Source organism: Oryctolagus cuniculus, chromosome 13, assembly GCF_051225735.1.
Source record: "Oryctolagus cuniculus isolate XC-2025 breed Fujian yellow rabbit chromosome 13, ASM5122573v1, whole genome shotgun sequence".
NCBI lineage: Eukaryota > Metazoa > Chordata > Mammalia > Lagomorpha > Leporidae > Oryctolagus > Oryctolagus cuniculus.
In genome coordinates, this window is record NC_142879.1 from 22,048,183 (window position 1) to 22,063,207 (window position 15,025).

General features: G+C 58.0%; 1 protein-coding gene across 6 annotated transcripts; it reads right to left on the bottom strand.

The window, feature by feature from the left end:
• Positions 1-256: 256 nt before the first annotated feature.
• FCMR (Fc mu receptor) lies at positions 257-13,806 on the bottom strand. 6 transcript variants are annotated; one of them, XM_089311378.1, is made up of 8 exons: positions 13,626-13,806; positions 6,202-6,531; positions 5,491-5,622; positions 4,361-4,577; positions 3,064-3,194; positions 2,753-2,908; positions 2,590-2,648; positions 257-747 (listed from the first exon to the last, which is right to left on the bottom strand). In XM_089311378.1, exons 1-8 carry the CDS (start codon positions 13,660-13,662, stop codon positions 574-576), a joined length of 1,236 nt encoding a protein of 411 aa, XP_089167504.1. In that variant the 5' UTR covers positions 13,663-13,806; the 3' UTR covers positions 257-573. The 6 variants fall into 6 exon arrangements, with proteins under 6 accessions (XP_089167504.1, XP_069911051.1, XP_089167503.1 ...); XM_070054950.2 differs by having other exon boundaries at positions 5,491-5,625; XM_089311377.1 differs by having other exon boundaries at positions 5,491-5,655.
• Positions 13,807-15,025: the final 1,219 nt, after the last annotated feature.

The following is a 15,025-nucleotide window of genomic DNA, read 5'->3' on the forward strand; positions in this document are numbered from 1 at the left end:
CCCAGTGGATCCTGGATTGATCACAGCTTTAACTGCTGCCTGGGTTGCAACCAGAGTTGCAATGATGCATGAGCTCCCAGTTCCACAGAGGCAGCCAGGGCCAGCGTTCTGGGCTTGCCTTTAATCTTCCCCACCGCCCTTCCACACAGTGGGGCAGGGGCTGGCGCTCGGTGACTGCTTAATAAACTGGACTTTGGGCCTGTCTTCGGATTGAGAGGAACAAAGAAGGCAGGGACACACGACAGAACCGCAGGGCTGGAGAACACAACATTTTATAAGTGCAGGGCCAGGGCACTGGGGGTGGATGAAGGGCACCAGTTTGAAATGTAAATGACAGAAGATCAAATGTAGGTTAAAGAGCCCTGTGCAAAGCAGATTCCCACTCGGTCTTCCACTTCCGGCCCACGCCCCCACGCCCCTGCCTGCCCTTCTCCTCGGCTGGGTGCAAAGGTGTGCAAGAGGAGCTGGGAGCAGGGCCACGCTCAGGGCACCCAGAGAGGGGGCATGGGAGGTGACCCGGGTTCCAAGAACACGGGGAGCAGGTGCAGAAGATCAGCAGACAGATAAGGCTCATTAGCACCAGGCCCCGGGCCCCGGGGCACAGCTGGGGAGGTGAGTCAGGTAAGGAATATTGACGTAGTCGTCTGAATCAGGGTCCTCCATCTTGGCAGCAGGCTGGTGACAGATGGTCACATATTCACAGCTGGTCTGCAGAGTGGCAGCTTGGAGCCAGGGAGTTTCAGGCACCTGGGCGCAACCAAAGAGGCGTCACTGGATCAGCATGGGGTGACTTGGGTGTCTCTCACGCTGGGACACGAGGAACCTGGTCTTGGTTGCGGAGGCACAGAGGTGGCTGAGCTCCCGCAGGTGAGCCAGTCCTGGGGATATTTAGGGTGGTGCCTCACCCCGGATGGCTGGGAAACCCTTGGACCTAACGTGGGCAGGAAATGCCTCAGACTACAATCATCACCCAAGCATGGGGCCTGGAGATGACCCAGCTGCCAGAGGGGGATAGCCTTGGGGACAAGGTGACATGACGGCTGGGGTAAACATGCCTCTTCCTAGGAAGGGATTCTGAAGATGCGTGAGTCACCTCCTGCCCCTCTGCCAGGGCTGGGCCGGCCGTGGCTGGGCCTGGCCGTGCGTTCCAGGAATGGGCTGGGTGTGGAAGGGGAGGCGGCCACGTGGGCACAGCAGTGCTGGAAGTGTCGGGATCGCCCAACACCACGATGGTCCGATCCTGGGGTACAGGGCTGTGCCGATGACCCCCACGTAGCACAATGACCATACCCCGAGAAGTCTCAGCACTGGAAGTCCACGGCAGTGCCGCAGGTACTCAGGAAGCACTCCCCCAGAGGAATGGCAACGCGCGGTGCTTTGACAGAGGGAAGCAGCAGCGGCTCGCCCCACAAATGCACCTTCCACTGCCTGTTACGGACCCTCATTCAGGGTTAACGCCCGTGACCTAGAGAATGGACATACTGCACGGTTCCCTCAGTAAGCACGTGCACCTTGCTGCCCAGGAGTCCCACGGGAGTGGGAGTGTCAAGTAGGGAAGCAGGGTGAGCGCAGTGAGCAAGGGGCAAGCTCAGTGCGGGGTCTGTGTGGTCCCAGGGCAGTTCCAGAGAGGAGGCTGCTGGGAGGGGCAGGGTGGACAGGCACTGCCAGGCTTCCCTAGGCTGCAGTGACCTCGCCCAGGGGCAGTGGCTCAGGGCAAGCTCAAGGCACCTGGGCGGTGCTGCTCCTCACTGCTGGGTGCCACCGTCTCCTTAGCAACGGGCAGAACGGTCCAGCCGCCCTGGAAGGTAGGGGCGGCTACAGGACTAAGGTAGGGCCAAGGATGGCGGCGACGTGCGGAGCCTCAGGTCACGGTCCCCTCCCTGCACGGGCGTGTGCGCGTGTGCTGGTGACTCCGTACCCACCCTGGGCCTGGCACCAACCAGGGGACGGCGGACAGGGAGCGGGTGCCTGCAAGGCCGGGTGGCATAGGCCCCCTGCGCCGGTCCCTCTGCCCCTAGCATTCCCTTGAGAGGCCACTGTCCTGCCATGTCTTGGGTCCGGGCTCTTGAGTCTGTTGCATTAGTGCAGTGGGCACTTTCCTGACAACACTGTTTTTCCCGGCTCCCTGGGGTAGGCAGCCTCTTAGCCACTGCGGGCCACTTCAGAGAAAATGCCTTCTCTTCTCAGCTTGGGGACAGGGAGATGAATGGTGAGGCAGCTTCTGGGAGCTCGGCCCAGGGACTCCTCCCTGGGCCAGGTTATCCTGGCCTTGGAGAGGTTGCTGGAACGTTCTCTCGCAGTCAAGGTGAGACCGCGTGGCTTCCACCCGCGTGCAAGCCCTTCCAGGAATGGCAGTTACGGCTGTCACTCTGCTGAGCCACGGGCAGCCAGCACCCATGCATCGCCGAGCCAGGCCGCGCCCACAGCCCCGCGACAGGTCCCGGGGAGTCAGCGGCAGACGCCCGCACCCTGTCGGGAGGCCCACAGAACGCGCCTCGGCCCAGGCGCCAGGAGCTGCTGGAAAAGCGGGGACCCGCTCCCCTGCACCTGCGGGGCCGCGGTGGCCCATCAGGGAGGGGCGGGGCTTACCTGCGGCGGGGTGGGCGGTCCGGAGGCTGCCGGCTCCTCGAGCAGGGCGTCCGGTGCCCCTAAGAGGAACGGAAGGGTCGAGGTGAGAGCGGGCGGCGCTCCCGGGGAGGAGCCGCTGACCCCGCGCCCCGGGTCGCGGCGCCCCGCCCGCCCGGCTGCTTACCCGCAGCGTCCGGCCCCTGAGCGCGGCGCGGGCAGGCGCTGTAGACGTTCTGAGAGCGCGGCCGCGGCGAGGTGCGGGACCGCTGCGCGCGGGGCCGTCGGGCCGCGTCGCGGGCGCGCATCCTCACGGCCAGCCTGCGGACCCGCCTGGAGAAGGCTTCGCGGCCGGGCCGCAGCGGGAGGAGAGGAGAGGAGAGAGGAGCAGGCGTGAGGAGCTGGGGTCGTCTCCCGCGCTCCCCGGCCGGGCTCGCGCGGCGCCGAAGGCCCGGGGACCCCCGCCCAGCCCAGCCCGCGCCCGGGCCCCCAGCTCACCCTTCCGCCTCTCCAGGGCCCTCCTCACCACCAGCCCCAACAGGGCTAGCAGGAGAAAGGCCAGGCCGCTGGGGATGAGGATGTGGAGGCCCTGGTCCCCCGTGCCGGACGGCGGCTCGTGGCTGAGGGCCCTGCGGGGGGAAGGGAGGAAGAGGAGGTCGGCGGCGGGACCCGTGTTTCGGGAGGACACTCGGAGGCGTGGCCCCTGGGGGGTGGGGGGCTTAAAACCCTGTCCTCTTCCCGCAGAGACTTGGCTGTGGAGGCGGGAATCGGGTGCGGATTTGGGTTCTGCGCGTTCCTGGCCGCGGATCTTATCTCCCTTAAGTGGGCGCACGGAGCCGCTGCCCGCGCAGCTCCGCGGGACGGACTGGAGCCGCGGACAGCGAGGCCTGGATGCTCCAGGCACCTCCGTGGGCGGGAGCGCGGGAGTTTCCCGCAGCGGGCCCTCTGCGGGGAGGGCGCTGGAATCCTGTCTCCCCTACCCCGCTCCCCCGTGGGAAGCCGGCGCCATGCGCCCTGAGGTCCCGGTCCTTGCGTGCGTGCCGGGGGCAGCCCCTGTCCTCGCCAGACTTGGCATCTCTAGAGACCGCGGTGATGCGTGGCTCGGTCTTTTCACGCCCTGGGGACGGCGGGTGCCCCGCGCACGCAGCAGGGCCAGGAAGGTGCTGGCCAGGTGCACTCAGCGCCGCCTCTGCGGGCAGGTCGGTGATTGACTGAGCTAGCACTCACTGGTTCTCTTTGAAGCCCCTTAGCGCTCGTGGCCTCAGTTTCCCCACCTACAAAACTTCATTGACGTCGGAGGCCCCTTCCTTACTACCGTGTGTGGTCTTCGCTTAGGCAAAAGTCTCTCCAAGTAGGCTAGGTTTTCTTTGGCGTCTGCGATCCTGCTGCCCCCTCGTGGTGTATTACAGAACTTCCGTAAGTACGGGGAGCCTCACAGGTAGCAGTAAACTTCCTAGTAGCCACATTGAAAAAACGATACTAAGTGGGCGAAAGTGATGCTAGCAGTCCATTTTAATTTTTTCCTTGTTTGGTTCTTCCCCATCAAAACAGAATCGGATCCTCTGAGTGACTGAACGCCCTGGGTCCCCCCTCTCTCTTCAGGGTGGGGCGGGAGCCTGGGGAAGTGCATGCATGAGCAGTGCGCCCGCCCAGGCAGGGTATTCCGCGGGGGCGTCGGCGAGAGAAGCCAGGGAGGGGCTCTACAGAGGGCGCTTAGGAAGATGCGTGGGTCGTCTCTGAGCGGCGGCTGCTTCGCCTGGGTTCCCGCCGGGCCAGGCTGGAGGAGGCCTCTTACCTCTGCCTGTGCAGCCGGGTGTGGCGGCTGTAGCTGGCCGTCCAGGGCCTGAGCGGCCCCCCTTGAGCCGAGAACTTTGAGGCAGATGGCGGGAGGGTGGGGGGCCTGGCGGCTGCTCCGGAGAACGCTCTGGAAACTCGAGGTTGGCGAGCGGGCGCGGTGGTCGGGGAGGGCCGGTGGGCTGCAGGGGCCTCGGTGCTCTGAGCCGGTGTGGTTACTGTGGAGATGCGAGGGGAACTGCTGTTGTGTACCTGCTGCGGCTCTGGGCCCAGCAGGATTGGGTCACCACCTTCTTCCCCAGTGCACTCTTCCCTTTACCCAGACCACCCGTGGTCTGAAATGCTTCCTATCTGTACCCAGCCAATTCTTTCTATATTTGCTGCAAATACCACTTCCTCCAGGAAGCCTTCTCTGACTTCCTAGGCAGAATTTGCACTCCTCTGAGCAGGGAGAAAAACCTTGCTTATAGTTCTGATCCCAGTCTGCCTTGTGCTGTATTTGGGGGCTTTATCCTCCCTGATCTGTCACAACCCTGGCTATATGATCTTCTAGGTTACAGCATCCCCTTAGTTCCCAGTAGGGTCTCCTAGTGTAATCTGGCTACCTCCCCAAATGTATGTGAGGGTGTGATGGAAATAGAACGTGTCAAATGCGTTTAAAATTGGAAAATGGCACCAAAATGAAAAGGTATTGTCAGTATGATCATTACTCGTTTTACTGAAGAAAAAAAAATAGAGTTGTTAAAATCGCCAGGGAATAGCAGGTAGAAGTCAGCGCTTTGGGAAGCAAAGACAAAGCATCCTCCAGCTGGGAACCGTCTGCCTGGTCTTGGTTTCTTGCAGTCATTCATAAAAAAGAGGTAGGTTTTGTGAATGGAGCTCGCACTTCCTTCGTTGTGGTGCCCCCTGGTGGTGATGTGTAAGTTCTACAACCAGGGCTCGCTGTTCGGCCCTAGGGTAGGCTTGAAGGATACGGAAGGCAGATCGCAGCCAGGTACCGGCTCCTAAGGCAGGGCAGTCCACGGCTGCGAATCATCTCTGCTCTGCCAGCCATGCTGTGAACGGAACACATACCCCACCCTCCATTTTCGCAGTGACACGCATCTCCCACTCCCACGGTGGCAGACTGACCTTTGGGTGTTAATCTGAAAGAACTGCCAGGTACAGGCATCCGGAACCCGTGAGGCATCTGCAGGTGGGGAAGTCTATAAAGCCACTTCGGAGGCTTGGTTGTCGGCTCCTCTTCCCAGAATGGCTCATACTCTGCTGGAGGCGAGAGGAAGACGGGGGTGATCCCTAGGGGCAGACGGGGGCCTGGGGAAGCGGCTGCTGACCCAGCCAGGGTGGATGGCAGTGAGGGGAAGGAGGGCAGTGTCCACCGAGAGAAGCAGAAAAGGATGTAGGCGGGGTTTTCCCGGAAGGAAATATTCTTTCTCCAGCCCTGTTCATCATGCCCCTGTTTCTCCCAGCCCTGGTCATCAGAGGTGGCTGTGGCATCCCGGCTGAGTGTGTGTGGGCATCAGTGGGAAAGAGGAGGAAGGCAGGGTGCGGGGGAAACCCAGGACGAGCCCTTAAAGCAGTGTGTTTGGCCTATGAATGACTGTGTCTTTGCTGTGCACGCATCCCTGATGTTTCTCTCGGCACAGTTACATGGGACACTTACGACCTTCTAGAAAATCCTGGAGTGTGAAGCTAATGGAGCCTGCAGTTTCACCCGTGTGGACCCCAGTTCTTACTGGACTGAGAGCCCGGGGGACTGTGGCACTCAGACGGTTGCCCCGATCTTCCCGCTTAGAAATGCTTTCTGGGCGGGCCAAGGCTCCGCGCAGCCGGGGCACCTACCGCTGTGGACGTTGAGGGCGACTTTCTTGGTCTTGCCGCGGTCTGTGTTAATACCCACTCCGCAGGCATAGATTCCGCTGTCCCTTTCGGTCAGCTCGGTCATCTTCACCAGGAACTGATGCTTTTCTGAGCGCTGCGTCAGAGTGACGCGGCTCTTGTATTCATCCTTGGTGTAGTGGTTGGATACCACGGTAGCACATGCTCGAGACTCAGCCATCTGCCGGCACAGGTACATCCTCCCTTCGACTTCAGGAAGTGGACACTTGATGGTCACGGATCCACCCAGCTCGGCCTCCAGCTGGACTTCTGGGAGGGGCTTCAGAGCCCCAGCTACTGCAGGGAGAGGAAGTTAATGTACAGGGAGCCCCAGCCCTGCTCTGTCCCAACCCATATCCTCAACTGCAGCCTTGCCATATCCCCAGCCTTGCCCTGCCCAGCTGGATACTCACTCCCAGATCCAGCCCCTGCTCCACTGAGCCCGGCGTCAGCCAGCCCTTAACCTCCGCCCTCTCCCGACGTCTGCTTCTCAGCCTCTTAGCTTCTCTTCACAATCTGACGCCAGTTGTCCATGCATCCCTAACCCCGTGCCCAACCCTTAACTTAACCCTCAGCAGCAGCCTCATTGCCAAACCCAATTATGTAGGGACCCGAACATCAAACCCTGAGGATATAGCTAAAGCCACCACACTCTCCAAGGGGAAAGAATACGCCCCGGTGACTCCAAACATTGTTTATGCTTTCAGCAACTTGCAGTGTTGGGAGGCACAGCAGGGCCACACCCAGACGGGTTTTCTCACCTGGCTTGTTTGGCTCGGATCCAGTGGTCCAAGCATCGCTGCACAGCTCTGTTTATTAAATCACTCACCAAGTGTTCATTGACTGCTTTTCATATCTTAATAAGATAGCTGGTGTCCCTCCCTCCCAGAATGAATGGTCCACTGAGTGGCACAGTAGACAACCATGATAGTACAGTGTCACAAAGTTCATGATCAAGATCAGAATGGAAAAAGCACAGGCATCCTTGTGGGAATGGATCAGGGATGGTGCCTGACCCAGGCTTTGCAGAGGGATGGTGCAGTCAGTCTCAGAGGGACTTTCTGGGAGAAGTGTGGTATGGAAGTTGTGACCTGGGCAGAAGAGAGTCCTCAGACTTCCTGAGATTAAGCTACAGAGCATGTGCTAAGAGCAACTCCGGGCTGGCGCCACGGCTCACTAGGCTAATCCTCTGCCTTGCGGCGCCAGCACACTGGGTTCTAGTCCCGGTCAGGGCACCAGATTCTGTCCCAGTTGCCCCTCTTTCAGGCCAGCTCTCTGCTGTGGCCCTGGAGTGCAGTGGAGGATGGCCCAAGTGCTTGGGCCCTGCACCCCATGGGAGACCAGGAGAAGCACCTGGCTCCTGGCTTCGGATCAGCGCAGCGGGCCGGCCATAGCAGCCACTTGGGGGGGTGAACCAACGGAAAAAGGAAGACTTTTCTCTCTGTCTCTCTCTCTCTCTCACTGTCTAACTCTGCCTGTCGAAAAAAAAAAAAAAAGCAACTCCGAAGACTTCAGTCCAAAAGAGCGCCAAGGGAATCTTTAGAAGAGAGGAGGGACTTCCGGCCTCTGCCTGTGGACGTCCAGTGGAGGGGAGAACGCGGAGCAGGGTCAAGAGCCAGAAAGGATCATGGGAGGGGCATCGGTGGCTGTCACGGCAAGCGCCGAGGTCTAAGAGGGCAGGGGTGCTGACGGGGGAGGGAGAGGCAGAGGGGCCTGCCCGAAACTCGAGACCAGACATGGAAACTTTCACACGAAAAACCCAGCTAGTCTCACGACGGGAACGTGGCAAGGAAAGGGTGACCCGTTCACAATGTTCCGGGTGAGGGGGTGAGGGGCTCGCCCTGAGCGTCTGGAGGGCCTGCACCCATGTGGGAAGCTGAGCACTCCGTGTGCAAGCGCATGGGTGTTTCTGGGTGAGGCCGATCTGGCCGGAGAGGAGGCGTGAGCGGCGCTTCCCCAGGAGCAAGGTGTTATGAAACGGGTGCCCTGGGCAGAGAGGGGGTCATTGCCTGTGTGGACACCTCTGGCAGCTCAGTCTGCTCAGGGTTGACCGCCTGGGGCAGCCCTGCCTTGCTGGGTCCTCACTGAGCAAACACCAGTTGGGTGCTGTGTGACGCACAGGGCAAGCTGCCGGGTACAGTGAGCTCCTGTCAACAAGGACATTGTTTGTGATGTGAAAATGACCAGAGTCCAGGAGAAATGAAAACAAAAAAATCGAAAAAGCTCTCCTTGGAGTTTTTGGTAGCTTTTTGACCTATGCCCAAGACTTTGAAGAGAAAAAGATGGACATAAGTGTAACCTCCTGGGTTGCAATGCTAAGACGGCAGTGTTGCCCAAGATTTCAACCAGAGAGAGCAGGTGTTTAGAGGTTAAGACAGCCACGTCCCACCTCGGACCTCCTGGGTTCTACTCCCAGTTCCAGCTCCTGTCTAATGCTGACCCTGGGAGCAGTGGTGATGGCTCGAATAATTGAGTTCCTGCCATCCATGGGGGAGACCTGCATTGCTCTCCTGGCTCCAGCCTTGATCCAGCCCCGGCTGTTGGGGGCATTTGGGGAGCGAATCAGCAAAGAGGATCTCTCTGTGTCTCTCTCTGTCTCCCCCAGAGAAAGAGAGAGAAAACAATTCATCTAGGGGAATGTTCAAAGATGCAGTCCACCTAGTGCTACCCTGTGGCAAAGGATTACATCTGTCTGGGCTGGGACATATGAAGGCGTCCCAAGTGCCCTGCATTTCTGCAGTCCTGGGATGTGCGAGGTCTTCAAAAAGTTCATAGAAAATGCACATTATGAAAAATCTCTGCACGCATTTTTTTCAAATCCTTTTTGTGCTGAAATAAGCTATTTTCCCAAGAACTTTTTTTTTTTTTTTTTTGACAGGCAGAGCGGACAGTGAGAGAGAGAGAGAGAGAGAAAGGTCTTCCTTTTGCCGTTGGTTCACCCTCTAATGGCAGCCGCGGCCGGCGCACTGCAGCCAGTGCACCGCGCTGATCCGAAGCCAGGAGCCAGGTGCTTCTCCTGGTCTCCCATGGGGTGCAGGGCCCAAGCACTTGGGCCATCCTCCACTGCACTCCCGGGCCACAGCAGAGAACTGGACTGGACGAGGGGCAACTGGGACAGAATCTGGTGCCCCGATTGGGACTAGAACCCGGTGTGCCGGCGCCGCAGGTAGAGGATTAGCCTAATGAGCCGCGGTGCCGGCCCCAAGAACTTTGGAAGGTACCCTCAGTTATAACCGCACGCACAAGAAATTCCAGGGAAGAAAGGGAGGCCCAGGAGAAGGTGTTTACTAGCACTAATCCATTTCGTGTTACTCTTCTAGAAAGCTACTAAGCAGGCGGCATTAATCTCTAAACTGATGACTTGATTTTCCGGGGTAAAGCTAGGGGGACATATGTGCGTTGAAGAGCGGCTCTGGGTATCGTTACAGATGGGCTGGAAATGCAAGTGGGTGGGGAGCACAAAACCGCCCTGTAGTAAGGTGAGGTCCGTGGGTGGCTGAGGACGCACTGGTGATGGGCTCTGCTCCAGGGTTCCTAGCGGGAGAAGGAGGGGGACCTGACAAACACAGATAAGGCCAACATCTCCGCAAGAGGAGAGCCGGCCAAGGTTTTGCTTATCAGAAGGGACCCAGGGTTATGAAACAGCCTCCTCCTCTGTGTACTGTAACCTCAGGTGCCCAGGCCCTGCTGACCTCCTATCCTGTCCCAGTGATTGGTGCGTCCAATGACTGACAGTCCCACCTCCCATCAAAGGTCATTCTTTCACCAGTATCCTGAGCCTGCCCTTCTCACCTGGCTTAGAACTTCTCTCCCACATTGATCCCTTTCTCTGCCTGCACCGTTGGTCCCCCTCCTCCCCCGGCACTGCTGTGAGCCCCTGCCCTGTGCACTCCCATCACCCATCTTTGAAGACCCTGCAGTGGACCTTTGGCCTCCCTTCCACCTGAGACCCCGGTTCTGTGTCGTTTCCTGGGTGCGAAATCAAGTTCACACTGTCCCCTCCTGCTTCTGAGACACCATATCAGCCGTTGGTGCTCCTTCCCTGTCCCTCTCCCCAGCTGGGAGAGGCGTAGGCCCAGTCATGGTTCTCTCCCCCTTCTCCCCTTGCTAGCTTTTCGACTCTGGTGGCTTTTAGTGCCAAATCTTGGTAGACATCACCTAAACATGAATTTGTATCTATCCCAGAGACCAGCTTTTCCTCTTGGACGTTGTCACTCGCGTACCTAAAATGTATGGCGAACTCACAACACACAACAGTTCCTTGAACACTCTTCCCAGTTCAGAAAATAGGACTAGTCTCCATCCAACTGTGGCGGCCAACACCTATCCTTGTATTACAGAATCAAGACTACATCTTAGGGCTGCGTGTGTGTGTGTGTGTGTGTGTGTGTGTGCATGTGTTATTGTTGTAGGTCAAGACAAAAAAGACTTGAAAGCCCACACTCTGTGTTGCCTCCTTGCTTTGCAATGGAACTCCATATAGGGTCTGGGGAGCAGTCAGTGGGGGATCATGCCTGGGGAGCAGGCTCATCCCAACATTTTGAGACCTGGGAGAGGAGTGAAAATGAAGTCCCAAATATCATGTATCTGAGCCTTTTAAAGTTGTAACCCAGGAGGAGTCTTGGCGCATGGTTAGGATGCCGCTCGGGACGCCTACATCCCACGCTGGAGTGCGGGGTTGAGTGCTGGCTCCCCTGCCTCTAATTCTGCTTGCTGCTACTGTGCGCTTGGAAAGGCAGCCAATGATGGCTTGAGTACTTGGACCCCTGCCTTCAGTGTGGGAGACCTGGATTACGTCTGGGATCCCGACTTGGGCTGGGCTGTTATGGACATTTTGGGGGGTACACCAGCAGATGGGAGATTACTCTGTGTCTGTCTACCTTTTGAACAAAATGAAAATACAAGGCTGGCGCCATGGCTCACTTGGTTAATCCTCCGCCTGCAGCACCGGCATCCCATATGGGCGCTGGATTCTAGTCCCAGTTGCTCCTCTTCCAGGCCAGTTCTCTGCTGTGGCCCGGGAAGGCAGTGGAGGATGGCCCTGCACCCGCACAGGAGACCAGGAGGAAGCACCTGGCTCCTGGCTTCAGATCTGCATAGCGCCGGCCATAACAGCCATTTTGGGGGTGAACCAATGGAAGGAAGACCTTTCTTTCTCTCTCTCTCTCTCTCACACTGTCTAGCTCTATCTGTCAAATAAATTTAAAAAATTAAAAAATGCATAATAAATCAAGCAAATAAATTATTGAATGCAATTGTATTTCCCTATCCTTTAAAAAGTTCTCCTATTTTGGCTGGCACTGTGGCTCAATAGGCTAATCCTCCGCCTGCAGCGCCGGCACACTGTATTCTAGTCCCGGTCGGGGTGCCGGATTCTGTCCGGGTCGCCCCTCTTCCAGTCCAGCTCTCTGCTGTGGCCCGGGAGGGCAGTGGAGGATGGCCCAAGTCCTTGGGTCCTGCACCCGCATGGGAGACCAGGAGGAAACACCTGGCTCCTGGCTTCAGATGGATCAGCGCGATGCGCCGGCCGCAGCGCGATGGCCGTGGCGGCCATTGGAGGGTGAACCAACGGCAGAGGGGGGACCTTTCTCTCTGTCTCTCTTTCTCTCTCACTGTCCACTCTGCCTGTAAAAAAAAAAAAAGTTCTCCTATCTTGACAAATCCACACACTCCATGGATGTCCAGTCCAAAACACGGCTCTGCAGGCTTCCTGCCCCCATCTCCTGCCATCTTCCTTCTCCTTTCAGCCCTGACGCTTGCCTGCCCCACACGGGGACAGGGGGACACACACACTGGGTCTGCAGCATGCGTGTACACACACATCCACCCCTCCCCGAAGGGTCACCTGTGCCCCTTTTACAAGCGTCGGCGTCAACCTCAATAAGGAGACCGGGATAGAAGCTTTGAAACTGCATCCAGAGTCTTCCGGACAGCAAACTGCAGTTCGAGCTGAGGGACTGTGGATGTAGGCATGGGGTGGACGCATTCCCGTGGGCCTGAGAACTCACCCCTCCGGGGGGTCGGGCATCACTGGAGAAGGAAGGGGCCCAGCTGGGATGGTGACCCTGCTCAGGAGAGACTGAGGTGGCACTATGTAGGGACACCTCTCCCCTAAGGGTCTTCCTCTCCCACCACCCCTGCCCTGTTCCTTATCAGGCCTTGGGCTGCTTAGCCCTCCACCTTGTGCCGCCCCCAGGGGCTGGTCTCTCCCCACCAGTAAAGCATTGTTCCTTTGGACTGTTAGCACTTTTCCATCCCGAATGCCACAAATATTTGCGTTTCTTCCACACTCAAGATACCACACGGAAAGCTAATGAAGAGCAACCATTTTAAGGCGCGAGCGACTTATCATTTCATAAACCAAGTGAGATGGACACGTGCCGAGCCACGGCCCGAGACAGAACGCGATCGGTGACTGGAGTTCGGAAGAGAAGGCTCAGAAAGTCTACGAGAGGAAGATGGAATTTGAGAGGAACATTGAAGGACCCATAAAAGGTGCAGGTGAGAGCAGGGGTGCTGCTGCTGGTGGAGGCCACACAGCAAGCACGGGCCGGGTGGCAGGGGTGCACGGCGCCTGTCCTAGGGTGAGTCCAGGCTGGCTGCAGGTTGGGAGAGTGCGGGGGTGTGATAGGCTGGGTGGGTCAAAGGGCAGTCCAAAGTGTGTGCGATTAGCTCTGTGGGTGCTGGGAGCCGTGGAAGGTTCTGGGTAAGGGGAATCCTATGATCAGCATGGAGCCTTAGGAAGACTCATCAGGAGTTGCACGCAGGCTGAGTTGGAGGCGTGGGAGGGATAGTTAAGAAACGGGCAGATTGTGAGTCAGTTGTGAGGTGAATCAAAGCCGGGGCAGGTGGTCAAGAGGCCTCCTGGCATCCGTGGCTAATGTCAGAGACAGGGCAGACACACAGTCGGTTCAGATGGTGAGAAAGGAGGAATTTGAGAGAAAGTGTTGTGGTGCTGCAGTTCAGGTGCTGGGAGGGGATGCTGTTGAAGTCGGGGTGCCCCATGACAGCTGGAAGCCGAGATGCGGGATTCGGCAACTGGGTGCTAGCCACTGAAAGGGGGAGAGAGTCTTGCCTGAGAGTGGCGCCTTGGAAACTCAGGTTTGAGGATGTGGAGGTGCAAGGAAAGAACCTTGGAGGTACCTGCCTTTCCATCCCTAAGAGTGGGCTGCACTGTGCAGGACAGGTGACGCCTGCAGCCCAGGAGTTAACACCTGGCGCGCCTAGGAGAACCGTCTGGAGTAGAGAGGGGGAGAGGGAGGCTCCCAACCTTGTCCTGCCCCGGTTCCAGGTTGCATCTGAATCTGTCCAGAAACATCTGAGCTGGAGGTTGCCTGTGGTCAGTTGCAGCCTCCCGGGGAGTCTCAGGTGCTTCCCCAAGTACTTACCTGGCAGGAAGCAAAGCAGCCAGAGACGGAAGTCCATGGCTCCTTCCCGGGCAGGATCCCATCCAAGAGGCGCTGGAGAGCAGAGAGAGACCTGCTGCTCGCCCGGAGTCCTCCACAGAGCGGGGCCTCCAGGAGATCTCTGGCCTCGTTGAGGAACAAGGCTTGCAAATGAGGAAATGACAACCTGTCTTGTTTGCTAGCTTGTCTTAGGCTAAAAAAGAAAATGCCATCAAACCACAGCGGAAGTCAGGAGTTGAGAAAACATGTTGTGTTGTGTGAGCACAGGTCACCGGGGTTCAAGGTGTCTCTAGACACCCTCAAGGCTGGTGGCAAGTGCAGGCCTGGCCTTCCTTTGCCTTGGCACTTTTTCTTGGACAGGCATCTCATGCTTTTTAGGAGCGTGTATTTTTCAAGTGTTTGTTTTCATTTATTTGAAAGGCAGACTCTCTCTCTCTCTCTCTCTCTCTCACACACACACACACACACACACACACATCTTCCATTTGCTGGTTCACACTCCAAATGCCTGCAATCTCCAGGGCTAGGCCAGGCCAACACCAGCAGCTGGGAATTCCATCTGGACCTCCCACCTGGGTGGCATTGGACCCAAGTACTGGAGCCATCAACCGCTGCCTCCCAGTGTGCATTGGTAGGAATCTGGATCAGAGGTGGAGGCAAGATTCGAACACGGACACGCTGGTGTGGGCTGTGGGCTGCCCTGCCCCGCCACAGTGCCTGCCCCATAGGAGATATTACTGGACTCTTGGGCTGCAGGCCTTGCCTTGTTCCCGACCTCAGGATGAAAGAGCTTCATCGCCAGTCTGCCTCAGCTGGTAGAGACACCCTGGCATGGCCTGGGACTCAAGTCAGATGATTTCTTTGTCACCCTACCCCATTGCCAGTAAACCAGTGGACAAAGTCCTCTGGGCATCTACGGGTGGGGATGCTGAGCAGGGACTCTGAGCGATTCTCGGCTCTTCTGTGAGTCTCGCTTTTCTCATGTGGGGAATAAATGGGGGTGGGGCTGTGTGAGCCCCCCACTCCCACCCCGCCAACAGCATCCCTGGGCCTCACTAAGCTGACTCAGCACCTCGCCACCCCTCAGCCCTCCCCTCACCCAACCGTCCCCTGAGTGCTGCCTGCCAGCAGGGCCCACACTGCTGCCCCATGACCGCTGGGCATTGCCTGAGGTTCAGTGGCCTGGCAGGGCCACCATCCTTTGGGACCACAGGGCCCACGAGCGGAGCCCTTTGAGGGTCGGAGGACAGAGGGAGCTGCCAAGGCCATGCAGGATCAGGCAAACAGCTTTTTTATTTTTATTTTTTTTAAGATTTACTTATTTATTTGAAAGGCGGGGGGTGGGGGTGGGGGAGAGAGAGAGATTGGGAGGGAGAGAGGTC